This window comes from Macrosteles quadrilineatus, unplaced genomic scaffold, assembly GCF_028750875.1.
Source record: "Macrosteles quadrilineatus isolate MER2022 unplaced genomic scaffold, UCM_ALF_1.0 Scaffold_9__3_contigs__length_116548681, whole genome shotgun sequence".
NCBI lineage: Eukaryota > Metazoa > Arthropoda > Insecta > Hemiptera > Cicadellidae > Macrosteles > Macrosteles quadrilineatus.
In genome coordinates this window covers 7,440,289-7,467,680 of record NW_026542602.1, presented here as the reverse complement: position 1 = coordinate 7,467,680, position 27,392 = coordinate 7,440,289, and the positions used below count along the sequence as shown (strand labels likewise).

The window sequence follows — 27,392 nt, the reverse complement described above, 5'->3', positions numbered from 1 at the left end:
TTTAAAAACTCAGTTGGATTTTCTAGATGGGTGTCTCCGCCTTCGTCTGTTTTCGAGGACCCGCTCTTCTTTCCCTTGGTATACTGACAATAAATTGTCTATAAGTCCATGTAGTACTGTTCATTAATACTGTTAGTTTATAAAGAAAATGAGATAAAAGTTACTTGGCTTAGTGCTATCATAACTGCAAACTCAAAATACACCCACAAGTAAAAAAGAATCAAGTTATTGGTTAAAAAAAAATTATGTTCGTGTAACAATATTATTCACATGAAGTAGATGATTTGTTTGATTTGTTGATCAGCTGTTTAGTTTCAAATGAATTAATATCGTCAAAGATTTGTGATTTAAATACATAAATTATTATATTAAAGTTTTCTAAATCATGGTAACTTATTCTCAACTGAATTTTACCATTCCCAGCATTAAAATAAAGTAGTAAGATCCATTATGAGTAAGCTTTAAGGTACACAATCCTAGATTGAAATGTAATATACATTAACAGTAGCAATTATTATGTAGTAGACTTTGACTATTTTCAAGAAACAAACATATGTTTCTGTAAATAAAAATTATCTCCCATGTTATCCTTATGGAGAAATACGAAACTTTAAAGGGCCCCAGGGCCTCACTCTCTAATTATTTCCCTAAAAAGAAAGTTTCCTGCACAACTTCAAGTTACGCTCTTTCCAATGACACCAAAAACTTGTCAATTGGTTCAGTAGTCTCGGAGGAGTAATTGTCACAAAAAACCTGCTTGCGTATTAAATAAGTATAGATAAAACATTAAATCATACATATTTTTGGCACTAAAGGAGTTGAGGATTGAAATAACAAAACGAACTGTGGTTATTAATATATGTTATTCTATATAATACTGTATTACATACAAGAAATGCACTTTTCGGAAACTGACAGAAGAGTCATACTACGCCTAAGGACTGAAAGTTTCAAATCTATACGCTCTACACCAGACGTAGGCACTCTTGGTGCAAATCGTACAGAACTTCCAACATATACATCCATCATTATCACAAGGGTCGTAAATATTATCAAACTACAAATAGGATTTCTCTTTTTGTCATGGTAAAAAAAATCTGTTTGCGCAGTCCCTCACTTACTGTTACTGGCGATTTTTGAAATCCAATAGGACGTACAAACTCCTACTGTTAAACAGATGACTAATATTTAAATTATTTCAATGAAATAACAATTGTTCACATTACAAATCTAGTATTTGAAAAGAAATTACTATTTTCATACTAGGAACAGGCCGATACCTGAGAACAGTGAATTTAGTATCTTTTGTAATATCACAATAGATCTGAGTTTCTAATGATCCCTGATACAGAATATTGCTAGAGTTATCCACCGTTATTGCATATCTGCGCTGCAATAGATGAACAGGGTGTATTGAAAATCACAAATGACTGTAATCACTAAGAAACAAAAGACTTAAACTGAGATTTAAACAAAATTCTAGAATACCGTAAGACAATGTAAATTGAAAACAAAAACACAACCTCTGGTTTAAACATAGATAACAACATTCAACAGAATGTAAAGACATGATATCGGCCTATTCATATGTGTAAACAGACAACCTCACTATATAGCGCTTATTAACTATTGATACTTTCCATGAGAAAGGTAGGCGGAGAGATATTACCTCCTGGATCATTGTTGAACCGTATAGACTTATCCTATATCACTAACTAATGCGAATCCATCTAGTACAGAATACAATAAACTCTCTCAATCCAACAAACAAAAAGTTAATGAGCAAAACAAAAACAACGATTAGCGGTGCTCATCATAATTTTGTACAAAAAATAACTTTATATAAACTCGCTGAACGACAAGATTCTCGTTCTTATTCTGTACTAAACTTCCGTTTTTTTCGTTTAACGAAAGTTTTACGATAATAAAAATAGTCTATTCGCTCTTAATCAGCAAGATCAGTCTTTAAGGAAAATATCACATACAGTATCGACACTTATATTAAAAGATCAGAGTTGTGTATCAAAATACCGTGGCATCATTAGTGTTTGGTTCAAAACCGACCTTTCTCTTGGATCCGCAACTTAAGTTAAAATTATTCGCTACATATCACAGTTAAAAGTGTAATTGAGGTCTCCTCGTGAAAAAACGCTCGATAAAATTAGCGTTCTCGTTAATAAAATATAATTTACACGTTATATAGAACTAACTATGTACACGACCCTTGAGGGTTGACAGATCATATAGAGGGTTAAGGAACATTTTTGGATCCAAAGAACCTTATGACTAAACATTATAACACAAAGATTAAAACAATACTGTATCGCAAAAGCGAAATCTCGATATAACAGACAACTAATATTTATTTAGCACTGGAAAGAACGTGACATCTCGTAACAGCACAAAAACGTCCGCTCAAAATACATATCGCGAAAGAAACTTTCCGACAACATCGAGATCGGCTCGTCGTTCTCCCAGCACTGACTAAATTTACACAAAATTAAATTCTGCCGATAATAGAAATTATAAACACTCGAGCTCCCAACCCTCCCCCCTTCTGAATGTTTCGTGCATTTCAAAGAGCATACAGAAGATTTATCTACCGACAATAATTATTACAAGTGATGGGAAACTAAATGTGGAATGTGGCTTCTGGATATATTACAGAGCCGTATCGATAAAACAACAATTTGGCTTAGAGTTCCCGAAGTATAAGTGCATCGTCAGCCCAAACACCGATTATAAAACTTTAAACATGAAACACTACTAACAACATAAAAACCGGCTACACAAAAACAAAACTAAAACCAAAATGTGTAGTAGATTATTGTTGGACAGCCTGAGGCTGACTGAACTGGTAGGTGTAAGGCATGGCGGGTTGGTACTGGGCTGCGTATCCGCTCTGGTAGGCGCAAGGGTTGGCCGGAGGTGGGCGGTTGGGTTGGAAAAACTTGTGGTTGATGAGACTCTGCACCCCGGCGTCGGAGTTGTGTTGCAGCATGTACGGGGGAGGGACTGTGAACATCCCCTGATGTTGTCCGTTCTCTACGTAGTTCTGCTGCCTGTTGAACCTCTGTCCTTGGTATCCGCCTCCGTTTCGAACCTGGTTTTGTCCATAACTGTTTCTGTTCTGCCCGAATCCGCTGTTACCCTGGTGCTGACCTCCGTAAGCTCCCTGATGGTATCCGTTCTGAGGGAACCCATTCTGCTGCCCGAATCCGTTCTGGTGGCCGTAGGTGTTGGGATAAGCGTTAGGTGTGAAGCCATTGTGAGGTGACTGGTAGTTCTGATAGTTCTGTCCGCTCTTCTGATGGAAGCTGCGAGGTGTCTGGTTGGTAGAGTTCTGCGTCGGCTGCTGGTAGCGGTTGTGTGGAGAGCTGCTCTGTCCGCTGGGTTTGAACTCTTGAGCCTGAGCTGCAGACACAGCATTCCAAGTGTTGCTGTTGACATTGCTTCGGATGTTTCCGCTGTTGTCCTTGTTGCGGTTGTTCCATCTGTTGCGAGCTGCAAGAAAAAGCCATTAATAAGTCACAGTCGTGGGTGCTCACAAGCATAACAATTACTCAGTTTTTTAAGTGCAGTCAAGTGTAATATTTAGCTGTTGTTATTGATGAAACATTATAATCAAACTGGCTTAAATTATTATTTAACAGAAATTTAATCTGCCTGCATAAGGCCTACACATCAACATTTATTATGAATAAAGAAAATATAGACACAAATCAATTATAATGATTGAATATTTATTATTTGTGATCAAAATTCACTGTCAAAATTAAACTTTACTTCCTTGAAAACACACTATACAATTTAAAAAAAATATTCTATAATACGATGTTTATAATTACTTTATCCATGCACTTAAATTTCATTCACTAACATTTAAAAGTATTGGAGAGAAGACCTAGGAACTGCAGTTATTTAACGAGTTGCATATAAAAAATCTGAAAAGTTGGTATACAGGTCCATTATAATCAAGCCACAATCGGCAACAAACAAGATTTCAACAATTTACTTACCGCTGTAGTTGTTCTTGGCAAGAGCGGCCAGTTCAATCAGCTTAGGGTTGACGTCCTGCTTGGCTTCGGACAACACTGCAATGAGCTCCTTGGCCTGACGCTGGTTGTTAGCGGTGAAGAAAGTGTACGCTGTGCCGGCCTGTTGGCAACGACCTGTGCGTCCAATGCGGTGGATGTAGTCCTCTGATGAGTTGGGGTAATCAAAGTTAATGACGTACTTAACATCTTCCACGTCCAAACCACGGGCGGCTACGTCAGTCGCCACCAGGATCGGAGACTTCCCGTTCCTAAACTCGGTCAACACGTAGTCTCTTTCTTGTTGCGACTTGTCACCGTGGATTGAAATAGCTTGCCATCTGCAAAAAAACAAAAAATCTGAGTAGGCCTATCAACTACTATGTAATATATCAGTTACTTTCATGTCACAGTAGGCCTAGTGGTTTACGTACGGGCCGGACGTTATACTTCAGGACGGGTAAAAAATTTGGGCCTTCGTGTCTCAAACCAGGTAAGTATTAAATTTTTCAAGTAGGTATTGATTTAGTTCTTCAGTCTGTTTATACAATATTATAAATTATCTCCACCATCACAGTGAAATCAAGAATGTCTTCCGAGGTCACGGTGAATAAGTCAGCATCTACAGCAACGGAAAAACACAATCTTTTGCAATCATATACAGCCACACCAAAATATACACCATCTTTTGCGGTCCCCCCCAAATCATGAACACAGCCTGCCGTCACGGCAAAACTATGAGCATCACCTCCAAACACAGCAGAGGCGTCATTTTGCATCTTCACAGGCGCTTTATGTGATTGCAAAAGTAAGAGGTCCAACAGTTGTTTCCAACCCAAACCAATTCCTCGGGTTAACTCTAGCCTGACTCAAGCAGATAACACCGGGGACCCACAGACCCCTTGATTGTTGAACTACACTGTGTACACCTGTGAGTTGCAACTCTGATGCTTTAAAATTTTAGCAGTTTTATATATCAAAGCCTGGACCAGAAGATAATCTTTCTTACTGAGCTTTCTTTTAGAAAATTCTGTCAGTGACAGTGAAATGATGTACTATCTTCTAGGGATGGACGGGTCCCGAAATTTCGGGAATTTTTCGGGAAAAAAATATTCCCGATTATCGGGACGGGATTACATTTGATTCGGGAATTTTTCGGGACGGGATTTGGTCCGATCGCCGGCGATTTTGCCGCTTCGCGAGTGCCGATGACGCCGCTATTGCGAGCGATAGGTCCGCGAACGCAGGAGACGAAGTCGTTTCGACGGTAGCGCCGTGACCGCGGAGTCATAACAACGATCGTGCCGTGACCGCGGAGTCATACCGACGATCACCCCGTGACCGCGGAGTCATACCGACGATCACCCTGTGACCGCGGAGTCATACCGACGATCACGCCGTGAACGCGGAGTCATACCGACGATCACGCCGTGACCGCGGAGTCATACCGACGATCATGCCGTGACCCCGGAGTCATACCGACGATCGCGCCGTGACCGCGGAGTCATACCGACGATCACGCCGTGACCGCGGAGTCATACCGACGATCACGCCGTGACCGCGGAGTCATACCGACGATCATGCCGTGACCACGGAGTCATACCGACGATCGCGCCGTGACCGCGGAGTCATACCGACGATCGCGCCGTGACCGCGAGTCATACCGACGATCACCCCGTGACCGCGGAGTCATACCCACAATCACGCCGTGACCGCGGAGTCATACCAATTATCGCGACGTGACCGCGGAGTCATACCGACGATCGCGCCGTGACCGTGAGTCATACCGACGATCGCGCCGTGGCCGTGAGTCATACCGACGATCGCGCCGTGACCGTGATTCATACCGACGATCGCGCCGTGACCGTGAGTCATACCGACGATCGCGCCGTGACCGTGAGTCATACCGCGAGTCACAAGTTTCTATAGGTACCTGAAAAATTGTTACCCATTTTTTGGTTTTATAGATCAGTGCCACAAACGGTAAAGATTGATTTCGTATGCCTTTTTTGGTAACTGCAATACTTGATAACTACAAGGGGGACTTTCTTTTTATGCACAGAAAAAAATCCCGTCCCGTCCCGAAAATCGGGAAGGAAATAAAAATCCCGTCCCGTCCCGTCCCGAACTAAAAATTCAATCCCGTCCATCCCTACTATCTTCTATCAACACCAATCCTTAAAATTACATTTACTGGAAAACACATTCAGATTCACATTCACAGATAGACTAGGCCAACTAGAAGGGGGAAATACAAAGATGATTAAGTTTATACTACAGTAGACTCCCTCTTATCCAGACACCTTTTAACTGGACATCGGTTTAACCGGACTACACTCGGCAGAAATTACATCTCTTTAACCGGACAATTTTTATCAGCACATTGGTTTAACCGGACTAGATCGGCAGGAAGTGGGCGATACTGAAACGACTATTCCTGTGGGAAAGAATTGAGACCAGTGATCAGGTGTTTAAATACAATGCTCTCCTAAATTTAAGTTGAATATCACAGTAAACGGTCTGTTTTAACGAGTTTTTGGGGACGTCAGTTCAACCGGAAAAACTGTTGTCCAGACTGGCCTCGGTCCCGAGGAGTCCGGATAAGAGGGAGTCTACTGTACAGCAAAAAAATTTGGTAACATAGCATGCATTTTATAAGTTTATTCATACAATCTAAATGTTCATTGCATGCAAGTAGGTTGGTCAGAGTAAGACAAAAACATAAAATTAACAAAACATCATCAAAGCTTGAACAAGTTAGTGTTAATTGTTGTACACACTTGGGAATATTTTATCACTTTACCAACAGCTAAAACCCCATGAGAATGAAAAGTTTAAGTTAGTTTTTGCCATTAATGACGAGTCTTCAACAAACAAATAACTCAATTTAAACTCAACGATTTAACTTACGTCATTTGACTCCCAGGAATGCTGAAATGAAAACATATTACTCAAGACCACAAAATACAATGACATATTATTCGGCACTGTACAATGTTTAAAACAGTTATGACTATGACGTTTTTGAAAGGAAAAGAAAGACTTGAAAATTGAAATCAAATTAACAGTTATGATTCTATAGAAAATCTTTGGCATAATGAATTTAGAATGAGCAATAGGGAAAATGAATCAGGTGATGGGGGTTTTAACTGAAGGAGAAAGTGTTGCATGAAAGACCACAATATCAGTAACCTTGTTTATTGGTATGATACAATAACTGTTAACTATTTAGTAGGCCTATCAATTATTGTTGGAAGTTGTCGGAAAACCACTTGTTAACTTAATCAAACACTCACATAGTTAACAATTAGTAAAAAAAATTATGAAAGACTTGTATAGGCTACTCAATTTTGATTCAGGCTTAAAATGTAGATTAAAAAGCGATTTGTTAGATGCTTGAAAGCTGTAAACAAGTTTTTTAAATATTGCATTATTTAATTAGAAATCAAGCAAGCGTTGTTAGAGATTTGATTTCAAGTGATGAATACTAACTTACCCTTCACGCTTGATGGATTTTGTGATGTCATCAACTTTCTTCTTAGTCTCAACAAATATGATCGCCTTAAACCCGACCTCTCGACCAAGTTCGTGCAGCAACTGAGACAACCTTGTTTCCTTCTCAGTGTCCTAAGAGCAAAAAAGATATTTTATTTGCATAGATAAAAAAAATTTGTAGAAATTTTTGTAGATCACTTTGCAGCTAAAATTTAACACTAATACCGAAATCCTACCCAGGCTGACGCTAACCGAACCCCCGGTCTATATGGGGGGTCATTACACCCCATTTGAAAATAATGGATCCCGCTTAGACACACACAAACCAAAACCCTTGGCCTGTGAGACCCCACTTTAAAATACACTAGCTCTGGGCTTCTGAGACTGGTATGTTATGAAAAGACAACCTGTCAAGGTCACGGCACCCACGCAAAATGAACAAACAATATATCAACAGGTAGGGGAGGAAAAGGGAGGAAGGTTCCTTGCCAACATGCGTTTGTGAAAATTTTCGCCGGCCTGTCAGACTGGGGTTTCGGTAAAAGTGTCAAAGTGCTTAGTTCCCAAGGTGAGACATTTGAGGTTCACAATCCACTAATTGGTGTTTTCAAGAAGAAATAAAAGAACCTGTCTCATTACAATGACTAGTTAAGTAAGCCATAAAATCAAAACAAATACAATAGACCTGTCACATACCTGGCAGACCTCGACGATTTGGCGGATGTTGTGGTTAGCTGCTAGTTCCAGAGATCCTATGTTGATCTGGATGTAGTCATGGAGGAAGTCTTCTGCCAGAGCCTGCACTTCCTTGGGCCAGGTCGCTGACCACATCAGAACTTGCCTGTCAGGCTGTGGAAAACCACCATACATCCATCAAGACGTTTAAATATAATCATGTGGTAACTATTGTGACAACTAAATATCTTTTCCATATTGATGGATGTTAGCCACCGGATTACTGTATAATACTTAAAGTGGGTTAAATACCTGCATTTAAGTAAACAACGAATTGGATTACTTAAATGCAGGTATTTAAACCACTTTAAATATTTTTTACACAATAAGATATAACATAAATTATTTGGCAAACAATTTGTTGGCATTTTGTATACTATAACTGACAACTGATAGGACTATTTAGAATATTTCTTACAATAAAAATCTCACAGAAAAGTAAACTGATATATTACCCTGATCTGTTCAATAATCTTGCGTATCTGAGGTTCAAAGCCCATGTCCAGCATCCTGTCAGCCTCGTCCAAAACCAGGTAAGTGCATCGCTTCAGGTTGGTGGTGCCTCGCTCCAAAAAGTCAATCAATCTTCCAGGAGTAGCGATCACAATTTCAATTCCTCTCTCTAAATCACGGGCTTGGGGTCCTTTAGGGGCGCCGCCAAAAATGCAGGTGTTTCTGATCATCGATGTCTGGCCAAAGTCTTGAGCCACGCTCTGGATTTGTTGAGCCAATTCTCGGGTCGGGGCGAGGATCAGTACGATCGGGCCGTCCCCTCTGTTGAGCTTGTTCTGGTTCTTGATGTGAACTGCGGCAGGCAGCATGTACGCTAGTGTCTTGCCGGAGCCAGTTTGAGCGATGCCGACCATGTCTCGGCCGCTGAGTGCAATCGGCCACCCCTGAGCCTGGATGGCTGTAGGCTCGTTGAAACCCTGCTTGATTATCTGCTGCATCATATAATCAGGGAAGTTACCCTCCTGGAAGCCCTGAGTCGGGTGAGGTATGTTGGTCCCCTTTACTGTAATCTCCTTTGCCGCTCTGTACATGTCAACTTCTTCCTCACTCCTGCAACACAAGTTATTAAAGGATAACCTCAATTGTAGAGTTGTGTAAAGGATCAGTCTGAAAGCATGATGATGAAAAAAGTCCAACTATACATAATTTACAGCATAACAATAAAGGGATTACAACTTAATATATTCAATAGCAAATTACAGAAAAAAGGGGATACTGTCCACAAAATTGTTATGTCCCTAACAGTTTCAACAAAATTCTTTATTATTGTATAACATACACAAAATTAAATGAATAATAAGCCTATACAACACTTAAAAATGTACCACCCTACTACTCCTACTGACTAAAAGAATCTCCCATAAAGCGTAGACTACCTGTCCCCTCAAAAAAAAAAAAAAAAAAAAAAAAAAAAAAAAAATCCTCTGAATTTCTCAACATATTTTTCTACATTCATAATACATAATTTTCTACAAATTTAATACTAGAAAACACCTTTAAGATTATAAAATGCTCTAAGACTACTACTGTTATGATCAAACTGTACCTGTTAGCAACATTTTCATGAGGAACGTAGAAATTCTTTTGGAAAGGCATAAGAGCGTTCATGTCCCAATGAGGTTTCTTTAAGCTTTCACCGGGCTGTTTTCCGTTCTTGTTTTGCTTGTTAAATGTGTTTCCCCCGTTCCCAAAGTCTGCCATTGCTGTGGGTGAGTTGTGGTTAACCCAATACCGATTCTTTGGAGTAAACTGTTCGCCGTTCCCTCTGTACCTGGAAAAATGTTCAACTTGTTGGATATGTTTTGAGAAAAGGAAAATAATGATTAGGGATATTGATTAGGCTCAATGATTACGATTTAAAGAGCTTCTAAATACGTACATCGATATGGGGAAGTTTTGTAATAAATAGCTGGGTTAACTTGTTATTAAATTATTTAGAAGGTTTCACAAGATAAGTAAAATACCCCTGCCGCTGCAAACCTGCAGGCTAAGCGAATTAATTTCCATTTGCCTGAATTGATTTTATATTATTTTTTAAATAACAGTAGATTTTTGAAGTCCAAGTCCTTTGCCAGATTAACAAATATTATACATTGGCCAAGTCTTAACTAATATAATTACAGTACATCTATTATGAAATTTATTAAGTACTAAATACGCATATATATATTTGAATTTTCCGATGTCCTGTTCGACTTTCAAAGGGAGAGGGAGGTCATTAAAAAGTTTTACTGCATTGAAAAGGGAGTTGTTTTTTTTTAATATAAAGAAAGTGGTAGAGTGTCGAGGTACTGAAAGATTGAAATTGTTGCGGAGAGGATAACTATGGATACTTGGAGAGCTAAATGATGATTGGTTTTTCTTAGTAAATGATGTTTCTAAAATGTAAATAGAAGGGAAAGTTAGAACTTTATGTTATCTGAAGACTTCTTTGCAGGATTGGCGACGGTGAAGGGAAAAACAGTTCGGAGAGCCTTTTTTTTTTGAAGCTTGAATATGAACAGAGTCCTTTTGCTTTCACGCCCCCAGACAGGTACAGTAGATGTCAGATAAGGATAAACAAGTCCATAGTAGGCTGTCAAGAGAACCTCAGACGAAATGGTATGTTTAAGAGTCCGGAGCATGAAAATCCCTACAGATATCTTGTTTGAAACAAGATTGATATGTTTGTGAAATTTCAGAAGAGTTAGACCATGGAACTTTACATCTGGGGAGGGGCAAATAGTGGTATTATCAAGAAGAACGTGTATGTCAGTGTCAGTGGGTGTGCGATGCTGAGAAATGCTAAATTGAAGGAGTGTGGTTTTGTTGGCATTCAATATTAGTTGATTATCCTCACACCACTGAAGCTGTCTGTTGGATTCGAGAAATAAGGTCTGTTCTAAGGCCAGCATACTGGGATTTGAAATGGTGATAGAAGTGTCGTCGGCAAATAGTAGGGGTGTGCGAGTACTCGAAGCTTCGAGCTTTTTGGTCGAGCTTTTCATTATTCGGCTCGGCTCGAGACATTTTGAAAAAGCTCGAAGTTCGAGCCGAGCTTTTAATACCAAGTCAAAACGAAAAAAACACTTAATTTGGGTCATAATTGAAAACAATGTTATCACAATTCTACATTGTTCATGCATTCGAGGTTTGATAAGCACGAACCTCAGATCAGTCAAGACGCAATGATTATCGATCGTAATTTTGAGGAGATAGGAAAGAGACAAACTACCACCTATCGCGTTGTCTTTATAACACAGCTATTCGTATCGTAATCGTAATATACAACGCAGTGCGAGTGCGTGATTGGCTTGTCGCTATGACGACACACGGTTGCCGTGACAACCTACAGTGCGCACTGAGCACTGCGCCTTGTGTGGGAGGGGAGATTATACCAACAAACTATTTCAGGAATTCTATTTTGGGACGGATGAAAGATAAGGAAGAAACAAAAAGTGGTCACGTGTGCAAATGTAGTGGGCGACACAATAAGGCTGTAAACAGTATCGTCGTGCCGTTGTTCCTTGTTTGTTTACTTTTTTCAGATTCCTTATCAAACGCCCACTGCTATCTCTCTTTCTTTCTCTCTCTAACAATGTACTGATTAAACAGATTGTGGTTGACGACTTTAGTTATTTTTAGTTCAATCAATCCCATAACCTTTCTAATGTTTATCGAAATAATTAATTATCTGTTTTGTATTTTATTTCCTTTAAACCAACCCCTATTTACCATCTGTATTTTATAGAATAAAATGTTTGTTTATAAAGTTTGACTATGGCCACACAATTTTGTACCTATTTTATTTTGTATAAAGTAATAGTCACCTTGATGATTATATGTATCAATAAGTGGTGCAAGCTGTAATGAATGCTTTTTATTATCAAAATAAGTAATGAATTATTAATTTTTTATAATAATACATTGGTCATTGAATACCATAATGTGATGTAGTTTCCTATTTGTAACTTGCAAATAATAATAATCTAGTTAATCCTGGAAAATGAAAAATAGTGATCGCATTCATAAACCTTTTGTCAAAACAGCAACACGGGTGTAAGGGTTTATTGTTTCATAGGGGTACAAAGGACGTGTGTGTTTCAAGGACAAAGTGTTGGGCCTCCCGGTGTAGGGGGGAGGGGTGGTGGTGAGACTGCAAGAAGGGGAGGGAACTGGTTTTGGCTATTTATTGATTAGTTGCCGACCCTTCTAGATAACAAAATTGAGTATCTTGGTCTACAAATACTCTTTGTAAGGTAAGTTTTTTTCCCCCAAGTGAGTAAAAACTACCTTCCTATATAATGACATTTTCTCACTAATTATATAACTTCAAAATTTGAACTATGAAAAAGTCACCAAGTCTAGCTGAAAACATAATCATAAATGAGGATATTTTTGAAATACAGAATAACTAATCAAACAAAATGTTTAACACTTTCATTTCTCAACTTTTTTCCTTAAAAATGTCAACAGTTTTTCACTTATTTTTAATAAAGATTATCACTTATAATTGTTTTAAAGAAGTCCAGATGTGTGAACTTGAAGAGCAGACAAGAGACATACGTCACTGCCACAAAAACTCTTCTCTACTGTGAATGAATGAACTGTACTGTTTATTGTGTCTGTGTGAAGCCCCACCCACCGTCTAACGGGACAGGGGGAGGAAAAGAGAAAGTTTGGCAGAATTTGCCCTTGTTCTAAAGCCTCGTTCACATGCCCTCCCTCACCCGCTTGCAGATTTCCATTACACAAGAGTGTTAATTATTTTGAAATAATGTAAATGTTTGAATTTGACTATGATGAGATCTAATAAAGTTTCCTCTAATTTATAAATAGGCTTAACTTTTTAAGTTTTAATCTAAGTCATTTGTCAGTTTTTGTATTTCTTTTTAAAAGCAATTGCAGTTATACATTAAAAAAATTACAAACGTCTTGGCCTACAAATACATTTTGTAAGGAGAGTCTTTTCTCTAGTGAGTAAAAACGATCGCGGTCAAGGAATGAACTGTGCTAAAACAGCACATTGTCAATGTTTACAAAAGTATTTTACTGAAACCCTGGTATTTTTTAAAGACATTGCATAATAGCCTATGTCGACGTCTGTGGAGAAAAGTATGGCAATAGATAGGTTTTACTTTCAGCCTACAATATAGATTATGTTTTGGGACTAAAATCTCCAAAAGACCAAAAGAGTGCTTTTAACAAACATTTCATAGTTTTATTTAGTAACAAAAGTGTTTGACTATGTTCCCGATTATACCAAGAACAAGGTTCGGCAGGCAGAGTGGATTCACTGTGAACCGGCCTGCCTGGCCCTTATGCACGACGTCACTATAACCTCCGTGTAGGGGTGTCAACAATGGATCGGAACAATCAAAGTTTTGAACCTGTCTGTAACCTAGTTTTTTATACTTAAATACTCATTATTTATAAACAAACACGTCCTACATATCGGATCTCGAATCACGATATTTATCGATACCCTTTCCACCCACAATAAGCACATAAAACGATGTCAAAGCAATCGTCATTTGCTCCATTGAAACACGAAAGTCGATTGGCTGACATGGTAGTGCACTGACGCCTCCTGACCAATGAGAACTGTTGTTACATACTTTTATGGTCAACATTCACCAATCGTTTTAACATTACAAAATCGACACGGACTAAGGCTTATAATATTTTTCAATAAATACATTATGTTATAGTAGCACTTAAAACTTCACTAAACTTTTTAATCAGGTAGATAGTACATATCAAAATATGGATCTACTTTTTGGCGCAATATAAAGCAAGCCTAACCATACGACGATGTTAAAGTTTAATGGTTGAATATAATTTTTCTAATGATGCGTATAATGCAGGGATTATTGAACTGAAAATTTCGACGTTGTACTAAAAATAAAAATAAAAAATCTAAATGTCTGACTTATTGATACAGACATTGTTCAGGATAATTAATTTGTGTTGGCAGGACATTCGCGCGCCGGTTGTCTCTTGAGTTGAGTCTGACATCTTGAAATGTAGATTGTGTTGTGCAATGCAATGCTGAAGCTAAACAATGTCCCCGGCACCGTCGCTGTTTTGAACTAGATAGTTTCTAAGTTGGCTATGAAAATTGTTAACCGTGATGACAAAACTAATACTGTAGCTATACAGTAAATAAATGCTAAAATAAAATATTTATCCCTGTCGGATGTCGGTATCATCGGAATCGACTTTTGACAATCGAGTCTTGGTACCGATACCAATGTCCAAGTATCGGTGGTATCGATGACGATAATCGAATCATCTCTTTTTACTAGTAGAGCTGTATCGTGACGTAATCGATGCATCGGGATTTTGATGCATGCTGGATCAAATCGGGATTCGATGCATCGCACTCGCACACCTACACCACTGCCTATCACCCAGTCCCAGTGTCAGCTCAGCTGTCGGCGCTGTCGCTGTCAGTGAAATGGATGACGCAAGCGATGTCTAGGTTGCCGATTATTAGTAGGCCTAGTATGTCAATATTTAAAGGGGTTAAGGGATTAAATAAAACTCAAACATTTTCCTTTCTTACTATTTATTTGTCAAATATCATCAATGAAAATAACGAAATCGGCTTAACGTCTACTACTCAATTATTATGCACTTTTTTAAGAATAAAAAGTTTAATAATTTAGATAAGGTGACGCTAGAAAAGCTCGGCTCGAAAAAGCTCGAGCTCGAAAATTTTTTAAAAAGCTCGGCTCGGCTCGGCTCGAGGTTGAAAATCACTATTCGCACACCCCTAGCAAATAGGCATGGGTTTGTTAGATTCAAGCTGGATGGAACATCATTTATGAAGATGAGGAAGAGAATCGGACCCAAAACGGAGCCCTGGGGCACACCTCTGCTGACTGGAGCTTCTGAAGAGGAATGGTTCTGCAAGTAGCCTTTTAGCGAATTTCCCATATAGGGAATAAGCTATTACCGTAGTACTCATGGTAAGACCTGGACCCGGGACCAATATAATTTTTCATTTTGAGGTCCCTAGAGGCCAAAAACACCATCCGTTCAAATTCATATATATATATGTGTCCGTTAGTGCGATAACTCGAGTAAAAATGATCCGATTTTGACGAAATTCGGTACAAACGTGTAAACCTACGTTTATTCAAACGAATTCGCGATCCAGCTTAATCGGACCATGGGAACGGGGGTTTATGGGAGGTTTTATGGGGTAAAAATGGGTTTTCCCCATTTTTGACCATAAAAACAAAAAATTTTGCAATTTCTTTCTAAACCGTTTTGTAGAGCTTAAAAGAAGAAATAATTGAGTACATTGAAGCGCTGTTGTATGTCTAACAGTCACAGAGTAAATTCAAAAATAGTGTAATTTTAAATTCCCATGTTATTCTTATGGAGAAAATGAAAACTGTTGTAGTTTATGGATATATATTGATAAAATTTAGCAAATTTATTTATTTCATTCTATACTATTGACGTATGGTCAAAAAACACTTTTTTACCTTCCCCGTAGCAGCAAGCCTAAGAACTCGTTAAATCTAATGTTATTTAAACTAGCTGTTACCCACGGGCTCCACCCCGTTTTACTAAATAAGTATTTATAAAACTATCGATTGGTTAAGTTAAGCTGTAATAAACAAAACAGAATATAATAATGGTAATACAAACAAATAATAACAGCTGAGGTATTTTTAACATTAGGTAAATGGAAAGTTCCCTTTGGAAAGCAATTACGACCTTATAGGGCAATTTATGAAATAAATGGATAGTTTTGCGCAAGGTTTCTCGTCATGACGAACCTCTTAAGTACAGTATGGTTTATGGGGGTGTGACTTGTAGTTTTCTCAAAAGTTCATGGGTACTTTTGGCTTTATATATAGATAAGGGAATAAATATGTCTTATTTATAGAAATATTTTAGTAAAAATGTAATCAGACAAGTTGAAATTTGCTTAGTCTTCAGGAGTCCAATTCAACCCCAACCTCAACCTAAGATAAACCTGTCCCAGCAGCTAGCTAAATACATAATAGGCCTAGTTTGTATATAAAATATTATATGTGTGTGTATATATATATAAAGTTGTGTACATAGTTGTAAATAGACTAATGAGATGTGGCAACCCTGCATAGTTGACACCAGCCATCAGAGCAGCCATCTTGTAATTTATAAACTCTCTCTACACTTGACAAAGTCCCTTAGGCCCCTCGCCCACTATACGATTTCGGTCGTACGACACTGTGTCGGAACGACAACATTTCCGCAGTGAACCATTGGATCTTATGAGAGCTCGCCCACTGTACGATAATCTCACGACTACGACAAACTGTCGTGAAGCAGTCGTCCACTGCCACTGTGATACACGACTGTCTAACTCGCAGTGGCGTGTACGATCAAATGGGCGCTCGCCCACTATACGATTTTTATCGTATGTCGTGCGTTCTCCCCAGTAGTCTTATATACTGTAGGCCTATACTTTTTGCAATTAACTCATACTTCGTCATTATTATAGTTGTTATATCACTTTGCGTATTTCTTATCGTGAATAAATATTTTTTACAATTCATGCATACTTTTTTATTATAATGTTTGATATATCACTTGGTCTTATTTTTCAACCATTATTTTGCATAATTTTGATATTCCTATTTATTTTTTACAATTTGTTTATATTTTTCTTTATATTATGTCTAAATATTGCATCACTTATGAGTAAATATACCAAAATAATTATTGAAACAATGCTAGTTTGGCTATTATTTATTATTGTATAATCTTAATTATTAATTATATTGTATAAAAAAGTTTCACTAAAACCTATAAATATAATTTTTTGTAGATTATATTGATAAAATTAAATCTATTTAAAAACTAATCCAAAACAATTTAACATACATACTTTTTACCAGACTATCCCAAAACCCTATGATAGTTATGGTAAATTTAAAAACTTGTAAAATGCATGGACTAATATAATTTGAAAATTTCTTTAAATACATTAACTTAAAAAATAATTTAGACATAAAAATAAATGTTTCTTTAATACTGTAGGCCTACATTGGCCACTATCGCCACAGCAGCCACATTGCAACAACACGTAACGGAATCATTGTTTTACTATTTGATACAGAACCACTGTTTTAAGATATTGCGCAATACACCCGACACCTCACTCTTCCAGGGCTACCGAGCAACTGGCCATTTATCCGACAAAGTGTCGTAAAGTGGGCGAGGACCACACAGATGATAAGAATATCGTACGACACAGTGTCGTACGACCGAAATCGTATAGTGGGCGAGAGGCCTTAGGGACGAAATATTGTGTGCAAAATGTTTTTCTACTTGTTCTATGGCCTACCCACACTTTCAAGGTAAGCTAGCTGCTATCCTCTTTTTCTACAATTTAAAATCCTGGCCTAGAGCCTTTCCTTAATCAAAATGGTTTTCAGTAGTTTCGGAGATATTTCATCAACTCCTGAGGATCCTTTATTTTTTAGCTCACTGATAATGCTTTTGATTTCTTCTTCAGTCACTGGTTTCAAGAAAAATTACGACATTACATTTTCTTCCTTTAAATTGCAGGAGTTTGGAGGATTTCTCGCACCTTGGTTGTTATAGCTATTAACTTCAGTTAAAAATCTGTTAAAGCTGCTACACCTCATTGGGATTAGTAATGGCTATACCACTGTTATCTTTAATATAAATTCTGTCAATTGACTTCTTTTTTCCTGGCCTGTTTTCATTTGTTACTTTCCAAATACCTGGTTCGACCGTCTCATTCTTCAATCTCGACAGTTACCATTTTCATCTTTAAATCTCTAATTTGTTTCCTATATTCATTTTTTGATCTCAGATAGTAATTGCCTTAGAAAATTATCAGAGTTGAGGTGCTTTGTCTTCTCATAGTATACAAGCAATTTTTATAAATAACTTAAAAAAATAGTGACGTTTCAATACCAAAATTTAACGATTCTCCGTACCGATACTCGTACCTGAAAAATAGTCTCAATAGCCTACTTATTATTTTAATTTAAACAGTTTTCTGTAAGGATTACTTCAACACCCTTGTCTTTATGCAAGTTACTTTCATAAAGTAATTTTGGAGTTACTTATGGGTTGTTTTTTTAAGTGGCAAAAAATAATCCTCAGGCTTGTGCCTAGCGTATTAGAAAAAAAGAATACCCCCAACGCAGCAAACCTGCAGACTAAGCAAATTTCAATTTGCCTGATTTGATTTTCAATTAAATCTATTCAAATGACATTAGGTTTAACGAGTAGGTTTGCTGCCTACAGGAAGGGTAATAAAGTGTGTTTTTAGTCAAATATTAATAGCTTAGTTTAAAATAAATGGATTTGCCAAGTTTGATCCAACTACCTATATCCAAACAAGCAAACTAACTACGCCAGTTAACTTATTCTCCATAAAAAATAACATGGGAATTTTTAATATCTACAATTTCCACTGTCTAGCCAATAGGCCTAACCATACAAAAACACTTAAATATACTAATTTATTTGTTTTTATAAGCTCTTCAAAATGGTCTAGAGAAATTTTAGGAAATTTTAAGTTTTGAGGGTCAAAAACGAGAAAAGCCAATTTTTACTCCATAAATAACACCATAGATAAAACATACTCCCTTAGTAGATTTCTCATCCTAATGGAAAAGCTGAAGACAATTTTATTGTTAGTTCTGTACAGTTTATGTAGAGGTCGTGTTTTGTTTACAATTTGTTTCCCGTTAATACAGTCATTTAAAACCTCGTTTAACCAAATAATACGATCTAATCATAAACAATAAATTGTCCCCTAGTTATATAACCAAACAGTAAAGCACAAATCAAGAAATTAACCCTAAAACAATAGAAACAAAATTTTGTCGACACTAGCGCCTAGTGTGGCGTACATGAACTAGACATGAAAAACGAGCTTCAAAATTTACAATGGGATGATAAGTCTACTTGTGTTGGTTAGTCTATGATAACACCCTGTTCCCATGGTCCGATCAAGCTAGAGTTAGCGAACTCATTCGAATAAACATAGGTTTACAGGTTTGTACCAAATTTCATCGAAATTGGATCATTTTTGGGTGAATGAGGGTAATTGTGAACTGGGGGAATTGTAAACTAGGGCTGCAATTTCTTAGTGTATTGTTGATTTGAGTAGAAATCAATGTTTTATGTTTATTTGGTTTGTTTTCTGTAGGCTACAGGATAAAAATTCTAGAAGTTAAGAGCTGCTTAACATTTATTTTTAGGTTGAATAAAAAAAGTTGCGTTTTTCATTGACAAACAAGTTGCGTAGACCTTAACAAATATTTTTTGAGTGAAAAAAGTAAAAGTCAGATTGACATGAAAACCAGTCATTATGAAAGAATTTCAAATGTATAATGCAATTCACAATTACCCTCAATATTTCACTATGTGGGAGTGATTGTGAACCTAATCTTGGGGCAATTGTGAACCCTGTTCACTTTTACCCCGCCTGTAAAAGAAACACAGATTACTTACAAGTTTCCAGGTTGTGTTCCAGTTTTTTAGATGTAGGCAGACAGGACAGTTAGTAGGCATATCTGTTAGTGATTTGATTTCTAAATAGGTTAGTTTTTAAGGTTTTTTCAAGATAAAACATTTTTAGTAGGCCTACAACTAATATTTTGTATAGCCTATAAGGAAAGTGCCTAATTATTTTATCTAACCAAGGTAATTTAGTTATCTTTTCTAATGGTTGATTGTTATTGCAGTAGGATTTCAATAGTAAAAAAAAATTGTGCTCTTTCGTTGATTAGAGTTAGGTTAGGCCTATTTTGCCATTTCCTTTAAATTTGTACTTTGACTCTATTATTTTATCCTGTATAAGAATTCTATTTTATCCATTAAATACATTAATTTTAATTATTCTGACCATTTTTTATTATTTTTACATCTACCTGATTTTCTAACAATTTCAAAGTACCACGGAAAAATCTCATTTGCACGCTTATTTTTTTGTCACATGCCATTGAAAGTGGGGAATTTGTGAACAGTTTGAATTAGGCTTTAATCACAATTCCCCTCCCTAAGCTGTAGTATGTAACTTAATGTTTTCTCAACTGAGTTCACATTTACCCCAAAATTTTAGGCAATTGTGAATGCCGTCCGGGCAATTATGAATGCTGAATAACTCCTTAACCCTCCGAGCGTCCATCGTCGAAAAATCGACGCGATACACACTTTGTGTAGTGTCACGCGTCGATTTTTTGACGCGCGAACATCGTTTACGGCGAAGGCTCTATGACTGACCGAATCGGATTGAACTGGATCGAGTTAGGTATCGTTCTTTCCGTAATATTCTAAGCTTTCTCCAGAGGTCTGTCTCAGCGCTGTATGTTCTCCGAGCCGATTGTAATTGTAGCAGACAGCTGACGTGCGTATTCGTAAACAGAGCTGGTTATCCTCGGACCGATGACTGATGTGTTTTATTACGTTTATCATTGTTTTAGTATTAAAAATCAAAAGTAGTGATATACGTGGTGCATTATAAGAAGATTTAAGTGATTTTGAAGGGCTGGTTGATGATCCTGAAGAAGTAGGTAGTGATATTGATGTAAATTATCAGCCAGATTCCTAGCTATGGTTAGGCTATGCATTCTTAGCTAAACGCTATGTACTGAAATCCGTTTTTCACTCATAACTTATTTATTTGATAACTTACCTCACTACGGTATATGATTAGGCTATATATTTGTAATCCTCATTAAATTTAGAACAAAGTGGCTATTTTCAAATATTTATAGGCCCATAATTTATACAATTTCATTGAGCGCAAACTTATTTTTTTTTCAATTTTTCCAAAATAATTTTTTTTTACCTAAAAAAATTTTTTGAAACAAATATTCCTTATGGTTTATGTTTGATATTGAAGCCCATGATTTTCCAAACAAAATGTTATATAGAACATTAGAATTAACATTGTTTTAAGCTTCTCAGATCCGTTTTAATAAAACCTTGCAAATGCGCCAAAAATAGGTGGACATTAAGGCCTAAACTATGGACACTTGGAGGGTTAACTAAATAGGGGATGAAATTGGCTTAACTTAACTTATATGAAATATTAAGCCCAAAATATGCATAATACTATAACACTGATCATATTTTAAAAATTGCTTACAATTTTCTTGTAAATTGCGTTTATCTGTAAAATTTTTCAATGGCGTTCACAATTACCCACGTTGACCCTACAGTATAATTAATGAATTTTAACGAATGGTGTTTTTGGCTTCTAGGGATATCAAAATGAAAAAGTAATCGGTCCCAGGTCCAAGTCTTACCATGAGACCTACAGTAATAGCTTGTTCCCTATGGAAAATTCGCTAAAAGGAAAAAAAGTGCAACAGCCGGGAGGCCAGGACTGCAGAGTTAAGTATCACCTTTGTCTCGCCGACACCAAGAATGATGTTCCTCTACTTATTAAGGATAAACTGGGAAACTTACTTAACTTCAGTTTAATCTCTTTACCACCTGGTGCTTAAGTACGGTACGTACAATTATTCAGCAACCAAACACGAACATTCGTATGTATAACATGGATTGAGTAAGTAACTTACACTTTCATAAACTGTAGGCCTATCCCAAAAAACCAAATTAAAAAGGCTATATCTTTTAAATAAGCCTAGGCTAACTTATATCATATATCCATTGCATAAACTTATGGGAGCCTAAATAACTAAGAAGTAAGTAGGCCTATAAGTTAGATCCATTAACCGGCGCTAAGCTTAACACTCAAACGATAGAGATCATGGCGGGAGGGATGAGCATCGATAGTCAGTTGTTTCGAAACATCAACGTTTTTCTATCGATGTTCAATGCTTTTTTATCGATGGCAGGTTACCAATGTTTACGTCAAACATTGATGTTTTTGGCCAAGTATTGAGATATCAATGTTTTCCATTATTGGAGAGTACAGAGAGCATAGAACAAACTAAAAAAAACATCGATGTTCTCACAACTTAACCCTCCGAGTGTCCATAGTTTAGGCCTTAATGTCCACCTATTTTTGGCCCCTTTGCAAGGTTTTATTAAAACGGATCTGAGAAGCTTAAAACAATGTTAATTCTAATGTTCTATATACCATTTTGTTTGGAAAATCATGGGCTTCAATATTATATATAAAACATAAGGAACATTTTTAAAAAAAAAAAATTTTTAGGTAAAAAAAAATATAGGCCCTAATTTCGAAAATTTTCAAAAAAAAAATAAGTTTGCGCTCAATGAAATTGTATAAATTATAGGCCTATAAATATTTGAAAATAGCCACTTTGTTCTAAATTTAATGAGGATTACAAATATATAATCATATAGCGAGGTAAGTTATCAAATAAATAAGTTATGAGCGAAAAACGGATTTCAGTACAGGGTCATTCCATATGAAATCAACCAATAAAAAATTATTTTCAACCTGACCATCTTAGATTTTGATGAAATTGTGCATACTTGTAGTATTTTGAGTCCTGAATCCAAATATGCTTTTTAAAAAAATCTATCTTTTATAGTTTTTATGATATAAATATTTGAAAATGGTAAAAATTGGCGTTTTTTACCGTGCGCGCAAATCTAAAATGTCGTCTAGGATGAGTTCTATTGGTCCTATCAAGTTGTACAATGGCTCATTTTAAAGAGGATTCAAATGCCTTTAATCTGATACCAAACTCAACCTACTTTGGTAAAAATTAATTTTTTTTGAAAATTTCAAAATATGTTTTTGAAAAAAAATTTAAGATAGTGTTTTTTGAAAATTTTGAAAATTACATATGTTAAAGAATGTAATCTAGTAAGTACATTATAAAAATTTCAAAATGGGATGATAATGGGATCAGCAGTTATGATAAAAATACTTGACTATGGTTCACTGTTTCCAAGCATTTCGGCGCATACAGCGTGTAAGTACTAACCTAAATGTATCATTAAATAAGAGTCTATTAATTATATGATTAAAATTAAAAATATCTGTCTATATTTGAATTATGTATGTCATATTTTGCTATATATAAGCTAAATCTAGCAAGTAAACAACATTATTCAAGTTAACAGAGTTTCCGTCAACCTTTGAACAAATATGGACCAATGGGTTTTGGTTCAGGTTCCTCAGTCTTTTCCAGTTAGTTGTGTTGCAACGATTTACTGTAATCAATCTTTAAGTCTGCCTTTTCACTAGGCTGGAGACTCTAGTCAGCCACTAGATCTGTGCAAAATCACATTGTGAAGCACTTTATGTTTACACTATCAGGTTGCAGCGACCCATCTCGGCTGTAGCGACTCGGTCTTGAGACAAGAGGAAAGACTGACAAACATAAGTTAGACCTGTGTACCTGTCAAACAAATTACAACTTCTCAAGACCGGGTCGCTACTGCCGAGGTGGGTCGCTGCGACCTGATAGTGTAAACGTAAAGTGCTTCACAATGTGATTTTGCACAGATCTAGTGGCTGACTAGTGTCTCCAGCCTAGTGAAAAGGCAGACTTAAAGATTGATTACAGTAAATCGTTGCAACACAACTGGAAAATACTGAGGAACCTGAGCCAAAACCCATAGGTCCATGTTTGTCTGTCTTTCCTCTGGTGACAAGAGAGAGAGACAAACAAGCATTGATAATTTTGTCACACAATATACTGTGATCAATCTATTTAAATCCTGTAGTAACCTTATTATTGATACATAGATAATATTCCATGATAGCCTAATTATTTAGTTTTGGGGAAATGTCTGCTCATAAGTACCTATAAATAATGTAGTCTCACTTAAACAATTAAAAATTTTTTTAGTGAAAACTGATTTGTGGATTTAAATACCACATACCACATTTCTGTATAACTTCTATTTTGATATGTCAAAAATTAAAAAAAGTTACGGAGAATTTTCAAAATGTCCGTCCGGTTATTTTTTAACTTTGCAAGGGTATTTTTTTAAATATCATAGCAGTCAAATAAAGGAATTGAATTATGGCTGCTAATAATAACTAAAGCTCAAAACATCTATTTTCATTAGAAAAATCATTTAAAAAAATAACACTTAAAACTTAAAACCCAAGTATTTTTTTCATGTCCGGGAAATTTTGTTCCAGAACTAAGGGTCGCGACGCCATAAGTAAGGGTCAGCAAATTGGGTAATTTTTCTTTCTTTTTTTTTTAAGTTATTACTGCTTAGTGCTTATAAAGTAATCAAAGCAGGTATTTTCTTAATCCCAGATAAATGAGCTATTCAATTATGGTTTTAAGTCATAAATCATAAACTTACTGGGTTTGCTGTAGACATGGAAGTTTGGACGACATTTTTTTACTAAAAAATGTCAGTGAAAAATAAGTATTTTTAATTTTTTGCAGAACCATAGTATGCACAATTAAATATTTTTTTAAGTCACAGAGTATTTATCTGGGAATAGAAAATTATAATAAACATTATCATTTAAAGATAAAATTAATATGAAAAAAAATAAAACCAATATGAAAAGTGGAAAATTTGTTCAAAGTAGCCCCCATGTTCAAAGGTTGACTGAAACTCTGTTAACTTTAATAATGTTCAGATTTACTTGCTAGATTTAGCTTATATATAGCAAAATATGACATACATAATTCAAATATAGACAGATATTTTTAATTTTAATCATATAATTAATAGACTCTTATTTAATGATACATTTAGGTTAGTACTTACACGCTGTATGCGCCGAAATGCTTGGAAACAGTGAACCATAGTCAAGTATTTTTATCATAACTGCTGATCCCATTATCATCCCATTTTGAAATTTTTAAAATGTACTTACTAGATTACATTCTTTAACATATGTAATTTTCAAATTTTTCAAAAAACACTATCTTAAATTTTTTTTCAAAAACATATTTTGAAATTTTCAAAAAAAATTAATTTTTACCAAAGTAGGTTGAGTTTGGTATCAGATTAAAGGCATTTGAATCCTCTTTAAAATGAGCCATTGTACAACTTGATAGGACCAATAGAACTCATCCTAGACAACATTTTAGATTTGCGCGCACGGTAAAAAATGCCAATTTTTACCATTTTCAAAAATTTATATCATAAAAACTATAAAAGATAGATTTTTTTAAAAAGCATATTTGGATTCAGGACTCAAAATACTACAAGTATGCAAAATTTCATCAAAATCCAAGATGGTCAGGTTGAGAGCCTTGTTGATTTGATATGGAATGACCCAACATAGCGTTTAGCTAAGAATGCATAGCCTAACCATAGCTAGGAATCTGGCTGATAATTTACATCAATATCACTACCTACTTCTTCAGGATCATCAACCAGCACTTCAAAACCACTTAAATCTTCTTATAATGCACCACGTATATCACTACTTTTGATTTTTAACACTAAAACAATGATAAACGTAATAAAACACATCAGTCATCGGTCCGGGGGAACCTAGCTGTTTACAAATACACGCACGTCAGCTGTCTGCTACAATATTTTCGGAACTAAAATGAATAGCGCTTAGAGACAGACCTCTGCAGAAAGCTTAGAATATTACGGAAAGAACGATACCTAACTCGATCCAGTTCAATCCGATTCAGTCAGTCATAGAGCCTTCGCCGTAAACGATGTTTGTGCGTCTTAAAAGCGACGCGTGACCCTACACAAAGTGTGTTGTGCGTCGTTTTTATGACGCGTGACACTCGGAGGGTTAATATCTGTACATCAATGGTTGAACTACTTATCGATGCTCATCCCTAAAAGGCGGTCTGTCATGCGGTTGCATAAGATGGGCATCCGGTCCGACTACTTGGCAGAGCAACTGTGTGAATATCTTTAAGTATGAATAAGAGAGGTTAAAATGATTAAGATTTGATGCTTTCAAATTATGCACTTCGTTAATGCAACAAAGGCTTGTCTGTAAATGTGAATGTAAAAAATCAATTGCAAGTTAGCCCAAATAAAATCAAGATTATTTTTTAAAAAATCTATAAGGATAGACCCAGCATTTGTGAAGCAAATAGAGGCAATAGAATAAAACTTAGGGTTTGACTTAATAGTTAGGTAGGTAGCCTAAATTTAATTCGGTCAAAAAAATTTCTTTATCGGACCATGGACAAGATGAACACAAAGAAAACACAAGAGGCTTCTTGGGAGAACAATAGGCCTAGGCCTATCTTAAGGCCTAGCAAAATTGTAAAAAAGTACAAGTTAGGCTTAAAGGAACTTGGCTTGGTGTGGATAGCAGGAAAAAATATGCCTAGGTCAACAGAGCAATATAACTTATCCAAGCTGCAGTTAACAAGATAATGCATTCTGTCAACACAACTTGTATCCCCGTATCCACTACAGTAACAGCTAACAGCAGTCAGCAGTTACAGATGACGTAGTGGACGGACGACGGACAAGAAATTTCAATATGGCGCAAAGTAGGTCACAGTCACAAGAAATTTTATTAAAATCCTCATAAAAAAATGCAACGCCAAATTTAGGGATTTAGACACTTATAACGCATTAATACTTACATATTTTGATTGTTATAGCTGTTGCCGTACATTGTACAGCAAAATATAACTTCTAAATAAAGTTGAAAGTCAACAAATGGTGTTGAAATGTGCAACGACTTTCACTTGCCTCTCCTGTCTGCCCTGCAACATAAAATTCAGTATTATGGAATATCCTGGATAAATTTATGCATACAAACACCTAGACAACAGTATAGACTGAATAGTGTAGTGTTTGAAATAGTTTAAGAAGCATATTTAGTCTACAACTCTCAAAATATATAAAATTTTCTGTTACCTAACTGAACCCGGCGAACAGAGAAAATGGCAGAGAGGGAAGGGCAGACTTCTCGAAATCTCCACAGGATGAAACGTAGCAGCAGCTGATGCGCAAGTCGAAAATATTCCACCAATAGGAATGTTTTACGCAATTTTAACAATCCCACAATGCACCAATGGTCCCTTGTCCTTTATTGATTATGTTAATTATAAATCTTATTAATATTATAGGTTTGATTACTATATAAAATACCAATAATTTTTCATATTAATCCTAATATTGAATAAAAATATTTCATTTCAAGTTTTAGTGTGTCCATATACAGAAATGCGTAGATTAAGAGACGATTTATTGGCCTTTTATCTTAGAAATTTTGTAAAATGAGTCCTA

The 27,392-nt window shown here is 36.2% G+C and overlaps 1 protein-coding gene across 2 annotated transcripts; it reads right to left on the bottom strand.

Moving 5' to 3' along the window:
* Positions 1 to 844: 844 nt before the first annotated feature.
* Positions 845 to 27,123, bottom strand: LOC129004358 (uncharacterized). 2 transcript variants are annotated; one of them, XM_054432924.1, is made up of 9 exons: positions 27,021 to 27,123; positions 26,744 to 26,866; positions 9,823 to 10,047; positions 8,720 to 9,326; positions 8,226 to 8,378; positions 7,531 to 7,661; positions 6,945 to 6,965; positions 4,020 to 4,375; positions 845 to 3,504 (listed from the first exon to the last, which is right to left on the bottom strand). In XM_054432924.1, exons 2-9 carry the CDS (start codon positions 26,773 to 26,775, stop codon positions 2,825 to 2,827), a joined length of 2,205 nt encoding a protein of 734 aa, XP_054288899.1. In that variant the 5' UTR covers positions 26,776 to 26,866; positions 27,021 to 27,123; the 3' UTR covers positions 845 to 2,824. The 2 variants fall into 2 exon arrangements, with proteins under 2 accessions (XP_054288899.1, XP_054288900.1); XM_054432925.1 differs by lacking the exon at positions 6,945 to 6,965.
* Between the last annotated feature and the right edge of the window lie 269 nt (positions 27,124 to 27,392).

Bases quoted from the DNA above. Each gene is read 5' to 3' on its own strand.
- LOC129004358 (XM_054432924.1), bottom strand. From the start codon at position 26,775: ATGTACGGCAACAGCTATAACAATCAAAATAT. The intron at 9,327-9,822 runs GTACAGTTTGAT...CTTGTGTTGCAG, and splicing joins CATGAAAATGTTGCTAACAG to GAGTGAGGAAGAAGTTGACA. The intron at 7,662-8,225 runs GTATGTGACAGG...TTTTGCTCTTAG, and splicing joins AAATCGTCGAGGTCTGCCAG to GACACTGAGAAGGAAACAAG.